The sequence below is a fragment of the Myzus persicae genome, unplaced genomic scaffold (assembly GCF_001856785.1).
Source record: "Myzus persicae strain clone G006 unplaced genomic scaffold, MPER_G0061.0, whole genome shotgun sequence".
Lineage (NCBI taxonomy): Eukaryota > Metazoa > Arthropoda > Insecta > Hemiptera > Aphididae > Myzus > Myzus persicae.
The window spans coordinates 1-10,241 of record NW_019101285.1 but is presented as its reverse complement, the minus strand read 5'-3'; the positions used below and the strand labels follow the sequence as shown (position 1 = coordinate 10,241).

Genomic DNA, 10,241 nt, shown 5'->3' with positions numbered 1-10,241 from the left:
GCGTATTAACAATACCTACTCGAAACTAGCCACGATATTAAATCCGCGCTTCTGATTGGCCTATTTCAATTACGCGCGAAATTATTATTATTATTTTCCGCTGATAACTGTCACACATCTGATAAACAGCAATAATTGTCCAAGAATATAGATACTTACTAAAATAATCCTTTGGGTTCAAAATACATTGGCCTTATCATTAACTTTTTTTCCTGAAAGCAAAGATTGTTGGAATGTAACAGACATTAATACAAGACCACACAAAATTAAATTAATCAATTTAATTTCACACACATACTTAAATATAAGATTAAACTCTTGTAGCAAAATACTAACTAACTTCTTCAATAATGAAGGTGGCAAGCAAAAAACAAAAACTATTTTATTTTACAATATGTAAAACTATTTATTTTTATAATAATATGTAACATTGTTTTAAACTGCCAAAATACCTATATACCTACTACCTACTTACTAAACTATTCTATTAATTATATCTCAATATCTCATTATTATTAATAAATAATAATGAAATTGGAATTAAATAGTACCTATATAATATTATAATACACTTACCTAATTTGTACGTTTATACAGGTATAAACATATAACAAGAAATATTTCAAAAGATTATCATAACAAGCTTAAATTAATTAGACAACAATAAATAATTAACATAGAAAAATCGTCAAATAATAAAACGTATATTATGTTAATATGACAAAATAGTTAAGACTTAAGAAATAAAAAGTTTTAATTATTAACATAGACCTTTTACTAGAGGTCTATGATTATTAAGCAATTATTATCTAAATCTGTGAGAAATTGTGTTATCAAATTTATAACATAGGTAATAAGATGCAATTGACCTACTAGTAATGGCGGATAATCTTATGTGGCTTCAAACGTTTACATGGTAAGTATAGGGAACCTAGCAATCTAGTTTATTATTTATATCTGTGCGTATTTATCAAAGCAATGATAAATCGTTCAATATTCAAATATTTAAGTACCTATTCAATAATAATAAATACCTACATTAAAAAAAATCAGTATATCTACTCAAATATTACACCTTAAATTAATATTAATTTTTAAGGTATATCCACACAGAATAGATCTATTCTATAGTTTACTTGCAAAAAGAAAAAAACAGACTTGTATGAACAGTAGAATGAATCATCAACATATAATGATAATTTTTCAATAGTAAAAAATACTTGGTTACATGAAAAAGGAGTAGTTTACTAGTTTCTTTTAGTTATTGGCAGTTGTTTAGAGGGTATTTATTATAATATACTACCATAAAATAGATCAATATATCACTTTTAAAATTGTTTTGGTCAACAAGTAATATTATTTTAGATTACTATTTATAGACAATATGTATTCTAAATAATTAGAAACATATAGTTGTAACAACAGCTTAAAAAATTATTATTATTATTATTATTTATTAATAGTATCACTAGAATCATTGACAATTAGGATTATAGGTACCCATTTATAATGTTTGAATACATTTTTGATGTTACAATTTAAAATTATTATTTATTTATTTAGTCTTGAGTACCAAATAGGTAATTTATACCTACTTTTAAAGAATGAAAAAAAAACATTATACATATATCATATCAAATATGTTTAATCATTGAAAAAATATTAAAATTAATTGATTAATTTATATTAAATGACAATAAAATACACTATATTATAAATTATAAAATTAAAAAAAAAAAAGAAGCTACGATTGGTTGTCAGGTTAAAATACATTTTTTTATCGTTTTAAATTATTTTATTTCGAAACAACCCTACAATATCCCCCCATCCCCCATACGGGATTGAGAAATCAACTCGATCTTTTTTACATTAATGACTGTAAGTTACGATCTGCTGTGTTGCGTCTATATGGATTAATATTTTTTTTTTATTCATGGAATCGATAACACCTATAAAAATTGTATCATTCTTAAATAAAATAATTTTCTTATGAACAATAATATAATACATTATATACATTTTAAAATATGAAAAATAGGATGAATATTTTCTAATATGCTGTATTTTTCTGTTTAATCTGCAATGGATAAAATAAAAGTACTTACCGCCAATAACTGATTAAATATGATATAAATTCAAATTTACCGCCGAATTAGATAACCTAACTTTCCAATGTCTTGGACTTTGTTATTGTCGTTATAATTAAATAAAATGTATAAATAAAATATTGGTTCATGGTTGTTCAGGTTGTTGTTGTAGTAACTAGTAAGTCACTAGTCACTACTCACTTCAAGTTCTTACTTAGTTAGATTTTTCATGTTACGTGTTTGAACTTTGAAGTGTTTAAGTTTAAAAATGTCACAAACAAACAACGATCCGAGGGAAAAAACAAACCCATGGAGAAGAAGAAAAATTCCCCCTTCCCAGACGCGATTGCCGTCAAGCCAGGGGATGGAGAAACAGTAGCCGACATACTCAAGTCTATGAAGAAAGATGTTGATGTAGAAGCGACCGGTGCGCAAATATCTTCCATCTCAGAGAGCCGAAATGGAGAAATAGTGATCAAAATCAAGGCTAAGGACACGGAGAGAACTGCCCTAGAGGAACAACTTAGATCAAAACTGGGACTACGGGCGACGGTACGCGGGCTCGTGAAATTTGAAGATGTTGAAATACAAGACCTTGACTGCGTGACTTCGGAAGCCGAGGTGGAAAATAGTATTCGATGCGCGCTTGGCCTACATGCAGATGACAAATCAGTCAAAGTCAGAAACATCCGACAGTCGTTTATGGGTACACAGAGAGCCACTGTGCGGCTGAAAGGAGTGGATGCCCGTAAAATCATTGAAAATGGTCGCATAAAAATAGGGTGGGTAAACGCCAGAGTAAGGCTTAAAGCCAAAGCCACAAAGTGCTTTAGATGCCTAGGATACGGGCATATAAGACAAGCATGCAAAGGACCAGACCGCTCGGAGGCCTGCTGCCTATGCGCCAAGGAAGGACATAAGGCGACGACTTGCACTGCCCCACCAAAATGCGTGGCTTGTCAGGATATTAAAGAAGCTACTGACCACTTTCCGGGCAGCGGTAAATGTGCGGCCTACAGACTGGCCTTGTCCGGACATAAGCCCAAATCAAAAGCCAAGGATAGGGATACAGCTACAACTAGCAGTACCCTAGAAAACCAGAAAAATTATTAAATGCATCCAAATCAACCTGAACTGCTGCAAAGCAGCCCAGGCTCTGCTACACCAAGTAGCAGCTGAGAAGTCATCCGACTTCATATTTGCAAGCGAACCAAACCGAGATGAAGGTCCGAACTGGTACATGGATACAATGGGCAAAGCTGCAATCGTAAGCATCAAACGAACAAGGCTGGATAATGAAGGTACCGGGGAAGCGGGTTTTAGGTGGGTCTCAGCGCATGGAGTAAGACTCTATTCGTGCTACTGGTCACCCAACTCCACGTTCCCGGAATACTTGGACTTCCTAACCAGACTTGAGTACAGCCTAAGAAGCGAGCGAACCGAGGTTATCATAACAGGCGATTTCAACGCCAAACACACTGACTGGGGATCGCAGAGAAGTGAACGGCGAGGAGAAGCTCTGGCCGACCTGATAAACGCCTTAGGGCTGGTTATCTGCAACAAGGGCAATAGCAGCACCTTCCGCAAAGGGAGTATATTAGACCTGACAATAGCAACTCCCAATTTAGCCAGTAAGGTGACAGGATGGAGAGTGTTAGACGAAGAGTCGCTCAGCGATCATTACTATATAGTTTTCGATATACATCTTGGCGCTGCAAAAAAAGACGCACAGAATTCTAGATTCCTGAAAATAGATTTCAAAATACTGGAATCTGCAGTCACCACTGAAAGTTTTAACCAAGTCGCATCCTGTAACGAAGCCGAAGAAAGTGTCCTGGCCCTCACAGAAGCAATACACGCCTGCCGTACTGAAACTCCAGCTGGCAAGAGAGCTAGGAAATCAGTCCACTGGTGGACCCCTGAAATCGGCACACTCCGAAAAACGGCAAACCATCTCCGCAGGGTCTTCCAAAGGAAGAGAAAACGGGCCGGACCCAGAAATAGCACAGCTGAAGAAGAGAACGCGAAGATGGCGAGGAGGAGCCTAGTTCACGCTATAAAGAGGGCAAAGGAAGACGCATGGAGGAAGCTCTGTGATCTTGTAGAACACGACACTTGGGGACTACCTTACAAGCTAGTTATGGGTAAGCTGTCGAGACCGCCCCCCATTCCGGAACTTAACGCCACAGGACGTATAGAGCGTATCGTCAACGGACTATTCCCACAACACCCAAGAAGGGAGACCTTTTCTGGGCACCCAAACCCGTTGCTGGACGAAGCCCATTGGAGAATAGACCTTACGGAACTAAAATCAGCAGCAAGCCGGCTGAGGAACAAGATAGCCCCAGGAATCGACGGTATCCCGAACGAAGCGGTGAAGGTAATCGTTTCCCTCAACCCCAACGTACTACTGAGCGTATACAACACCTGTTTGGCGGAGGGGATTTTCCCGCATAAATGGAAGATAGCCAAGCTGGTACTCCTACGAAAAGGCGACAAACCTCTTAGTGAACCATCTTCCTACAGGCCCCTATGCCTATTAGACTGTCTGGGGAAGCTGTTTGAAAAAATTTTGGACACTCGTTTGCGGCGCCACTTAGAGGATACTGGAGGCCTAGACGATATGCAATTTGGCTTTCGTAAGGGACGATCAACAATGGACGCACTGAACACACTGAGGGCTACTATCAAGACAACAAAGTCAAAAGTAGGTATCCTCACTATGGACATTAAAAATGCGTTCAATTCTGCCCCCTGGGAGGCAATCATGAAGGCAGTACACGATAAGGATGTTCCTCATTACCTGCGACAAATGATCAGCAGTTACCTAGACAGCCGCAGACTACTAATTGAAACAGGTGAGGGTACCACAGAGATTGAAGTCACATGCGGAGTCCCGCAAGGTTCGGTCCTCGGGCCAACCTTGTGGAACATGCTGTACGATGGCCTCCTGAGGACTATACTCCCCACTGGTGTCAAGTTCTTCGCATTTGCGGACGACGTCGCCCTGGTGGCCGAAGCCAGAGACAGTATCCAGCTGGAACAACGACTAACCACCTCAGCCAATAGAGTCAAGGACTGGATTGCCAATGCAGGACTGCAACTAGCACTTCAGAAATGTGAAGCAATGATAATCACCAACACCAGAACGCAAAATGACATGCGCATCACTATCGATGGTCACCAAGTGAACTCTTGTGGGAGCTTGAAATACCTTGGGCTGCAACTCGACAGCAAGTGGTCATTTTCAGCACATGCAAAATCAGTTGCGGCAAAAGCTGGCAAGGTCGTGCAAAACTTGGCTAAAATAATGCCCAATATAAGCGCTGCGAAATCGCGGAAGAGGAAGCTACTCAGCAACGTAGTGCACTCTATCCTGCTGTACGGCGCACCAATATGGGCGCAGGATATGAGTAAAACAGGTTGGACAACACTGCTGAAAATCCAAAGAAGAATTTGTCTGAGGGTAGCTTCGGCATATTGCACGGTATCCAGTGATGCTGTAGGAGTCATTACCTGCATTGCCCCACTAGACCTCATGGCAAATGAAAGGAGTAACATTTACGAACAAAGAGGAAACCCAAGAACCCAGCACGCCGAAGACACGCTGATAGCTTGGCAAAATAGATGGAACATCAGCTCCAAAGGAAGATGGACGTACTCTCTAATCGGAGATCTAGAGACATGGGTGAAAAGGAAACACGGCGTTATAGACTTCCACCTAACGCAGGCTCTCAGTGGGCATGGGTGTTTCAGTGCCTACCTCAAAAGATTTGGTAAGCTGGACTCTTCAGATTGCTGGTATTGTGGGCATCCAGTTGATGATGCAAATCACACACTATTCGTTTGCGAGGCCTGGGAGAGCAGACGGTCCAGGGTGAACACCTTATATGCGACCACCATCACTCCGTCCAATTTTGTCAACTACATGCTCCAAAGCGAAGAATTCTGGGCAATAGGATCGACATTCATAAACGAGGTGCTAAGGAAGAAAGAGGAGGAAGAACGAAGACGTCAAAAAAATTAATTAATAAAACTCTAGTTAAGTTTATAAATATTGTAGGCCGAAGGCCAAAACAGGGTGGTTAGAGGCCCCCACATATTATGTACCAACACACATACTGCTTAGGTATTGCTGTTCCTAATTTTGTTTTAAATGTTTTGTAAATTGGTTTTTTGTTGCTTTCCAATAAACGATGGTCTATGGGGGTGAAGTGACAGAGAGGTCTGTCCCACCCCATATACCGATACCATGTAAAAAAAAAAAAAAAAAAGTTTAAAAATGTCCAATCTTAATTACTTTGATTTTGATTCAAAATGTGTTATGGTGCAAAGTAATATTATAAATCTGAGTGAATTTAGTGCAATTATTCGTACAAAAATTGACCAAAAAGCTGAATCATATAGCCTTGCTTGTGATGAATGGATCAATTTATTTTCGAATAATTCAAAAACCAATTGGATTGTTAAGAGTACTTTTCCAAATAAAACCAATTATTTATACAGAAAAGACTATGTTTGTCAACATTCTTCTAAAAATAAAAAAATGTCTATACTCACAACCAGAAACCGTAACAAACAATGCCAAGCTGCAATTAAAATTGTTATTAAAAAAGACACAATGCACACTAGAAGAAGAGATGAGCATTTACGTATTGGTCTAAATACTGAAATACAGGTAGGTACGGACGAATTTATATTTCACTTGTATTTTAAGTTTTCCTTACTTTTTCATCTTTAATATAAATTAAGATTTAAATTATACCTATTTTTTTTTATAGTAGGTAAGTATGATTTGTATAAATTACACAAAGGTGTATTTCCTATTACAAAAGTAGATACCTACCTATATGGCTTTATATCTTTAGTAGGTATATTAAATCATATTATTTTGTTAAATATGGTATACCTATCTATACTATTATAAAATATTCACAATATTTTGAATTGTATTTGACAATATTAATATTGTGCTAGAAATGTTAAAACACATCACATTAGTATTATGTAGGTAGGTATATTTATTAACTAATTTATTCCAATAAATATTTCAAAAAGAAATGTATTTTTTAATTTGAGTCATGATTAAAATCTAATCTAACATTTCCCAAAAGCCTGTTATGTTGGTCTCTTTGTGATAATACTTTTTATGCTTTGTATTACACTATTACTATCTAATATTAAAATATATATTTATGGTTCTAAAAATGTAGCTCTATTTGTTTATTCAAAATGCTGTTTTTTTTTTTACCTTTAATACAATTTTTTTAACAAGGGGTTAAGTTGTTAATATTTTAATTTTTTTTGCTACAGTTTTTTTTTTCTATTCCAATTTTTAAATTTATAGATGTCACATACTTTTCTCTAATTTTGTTGTGATTACATTAATGTTAAATTATAGCGTAAGTCAAAATTAACCAAACATAAAATAAATATGTAAGTATAGGTAATGACTAATGAATAATAATTTAACAACTAAATTAAATTAAGTACCTAGGTGTCTATGTTTGATACCTAATTAGGTAACATTAATTTTAATTTGGAACATAGTACTATTTGTTTGTGTATTATTTCTATAGTTATTTTAGTATTTAAAATTGGTATTTTATTTTATTTTTTAGATTAAATTCATACATACTCATAAACTTCATAATGCTGAAGCTTATAGTTTTTTGAAGGTCAGTAATGGAATCCATGATAACTTTATAACCTACTTTAATAATGGAATGACTCCATCAGCTGCCAAATCTTATCATGAAGTTCAGCTAACCTCTTCAAATGAGGAATATGATGAAATGGAATTCATCAAACTTCTTGCAAATGCTCAAGTTAATCCAACTGAACGACAAGTGCAATATATGTATGAAAATTGGAGGTTTGTACCATTTTTGACATAGTTTAAATCATTTTCTGAGGTAATTGTGTTATGTTTGTATGCATAGTTCTATGTTATACCTAACTTAAGCATTGAATGACTACAGTCAAAAAATAAACTATATTATTTTAAAAAAAAAATGAAGTTTTTGTTTGAAATAACAAATATAATATATAAATAAATCATTTATTTTTAAATTAACTGCACTTGTTTTTTGTTTTTAGTTCATTGTAGCTCATGGCACTTACTATTTATGAAATATATTTATATTACTAATTTATTTCTCATTGTCTCATTATTTTACAAATTCTCAAGTATTAGTATTTACCTATATTATACATTTTTTCTATTTTTTAGGACTACACACTTTGGTGATCGTTCCAATGATGGTATTGTAAATATTCTCCGTGAAAAGCAATCAATGTTTGAAAAAGATGGTGGACGTATAGAAATTTCTGAGGATCCTTTTGCTATTGCTATTGTGACTCCAATAATGAAGAGGGCACACTGTTGTTCATTTTCCAAAAACATTGTTTTTGTGGATTCAAGTGGTTCTTGTGACCAAGGAAATTCTACTGTTACATTCTTCTTTGGTTCATCAAAAATTGGTGGTATTCCATTAGGTGTTATTATTCATAAACATCAAACAAAGAATGATTATTTTCATGCTTTCACACTATTAAAAAAATGTTTAGGTAATATTGCTTTTGATGGACAATTATATCCATCAGTAATTATGACTGATGACAGTGTTGCTGAACGACAAGCCTTAAAAGAAGCATTTCCATCTGCACGATTGTTGTTATGTGCATTTCATATATGTCAAGCACTATGGAGATGGCTTTGGGAATCAAAACATGGTGTAGACAAGGCTGATAGACAGTCAAAAATGTTACACTTTAGATCAGTTTTATTTTCTTATAATGAAGTTGAAGCTTTAAAAGGTATGAACGAATTATGTAAAGACAAAAATGTACTATTTGCCAAACATATGACGTTACTTAAGAATCGAATGGAAGAGTGGGCTGTGTGCTATAGAAAGCATTTATTCATACATGGCCATAATACCAATAATGTTATAGAATCTTCTATTCGAATCTTTAAAGATGTTGTACTCGAAAGATGTAAAGCATTCAATGCTGCCGCACTAGTCGATTTTATTTTCAAAGTTCTAGAAGACTATCACAAGAGAAGGTTAATAAAGTTTGCCACATACAGAGTGACTAAACCTATATTACATTACAAGTCATTTTTAGAGAAAGCTAAAAATTTAATAGTTACTAAAGTAAACAACACCAGTTATTTAGTTAGCTCATCATCCAATGTTGGTGTTGAATATATGGTACAAGTGAATAATGGATATGAACACTGTGAGTGTCCAGTGGGTAGCGGCGGGTCGTTTTGCAAGCATATCTGTGCTATTCATTATAATGGTTTTATAATAGAAAACATTCCTATTTTATCAACTGAAAATAGAATAACTCTTGGGAATCTAGCAGTCGGGAATAATTTTGATCCTTCTTTTATGACGCCAATGGAAACTACAGATGATGCTACCACCAGTATGGTAGAAAAATCCAATGATTTAGATGACTCTGCATCTACCACAACGAATCTTCATACTGTTATTACAGAAATACCAGATACTTTCTCATTCAGTGACCAAAATGAATCAGATATTCAGACCAACATCACCTTAGAAATTGACCAGCTTCAAGTAAATATGAACCGTATAACATCTTTGGCACAAATTAATGTGAATTTAATGGTCTTAAAAAATCTTAGACAATTCAACAAATTATTGGGTACCATAAATACAGTATCAGATTTTCCTGATATATTTTTTAACAGACTTCGTCGTGGAAACCTTATAGGCACACAGCCAACATCCAGAGCAAGGCGTACAAGAAAAATAACATCTGGTGCTAAACGTATACAATCTGGTCGTCCTTCCAACTTGGAAAATTGTATCAAACAAAAAAAGAAAGCGAAAATTCGTTGTTTTGGAACGAACATCACTAACAACGTGCCGCATACCAAAAGCCACTAATTTCATAACTTGTAACTCATGCCAGTTCTCATACAAGTCATACCATAGAGATTGTGGGTAGATAAAGTTATATAATTTTGGTCATGTAGGCCATCTACTTACAATTTTTATATGCTATATTATAATATAGTGTATTTTATTGTCATTTAATATAAATTAATCAATTAATTTTAATATTTTTTCAATGATTAAACATATTTGATATGATATATGTATAATGTTTTTTTTT

The 10,241-nt window shown here is 34.7% G+C and overlaps 2 protein-coding genes across 2 annotated transcripts; both read left to right on the top strand.

Moving 5' to 3' along the window:
- Positions 1 to 2,396: 2,396 nt before the first annotated feature.
- Positions 2,397 to 3,200, top strand: LOC111028539. The gene has a single exon (XM_022307227.1). It carries the CDS (start codon positions 2,397 to 2,399, stop codon positions 3,198 to 3,200), a length of 804 nt encoding a protein of 267 aa, XP_022162919.1.
- A 5,498-nt stretch (positions 3,201 to 8,698) lies between these two features.
- LOC111028538 lies at positions 8,699 to 10,018 on the top strand. The gene has a single exon (XM_022307226.1). It carries the CDS (start codon positions 8,699 to 8,701, stop codon positions 10,010 to 10,012), a length of 1,314 nt encoding a protein of 437 aa, XP_022162918.1. The 3' UTR covers positions 10,013 to 10,018.
- Positions 10,019 to 10,241: the final 223 nt, after the last annotated feature.

What these genes read in the sequence shown, in the direction of transcription:
- LOC111028539 (XM_022307227.1), top strand. Translation starts at nt 2,397, where the DNA reads ATGGAGAAGAAGAAAAATTCCCCCTTCCCAGACGCGATTGCCGTCAAG.
- LOC111028538 (XM_022307226.1), top strand. Translation starts at nt 8,699, where the DNA reads ATGACTGATGACAGTGTTGCTGAACGACAAGCCTTAAAAGAAGCATTT.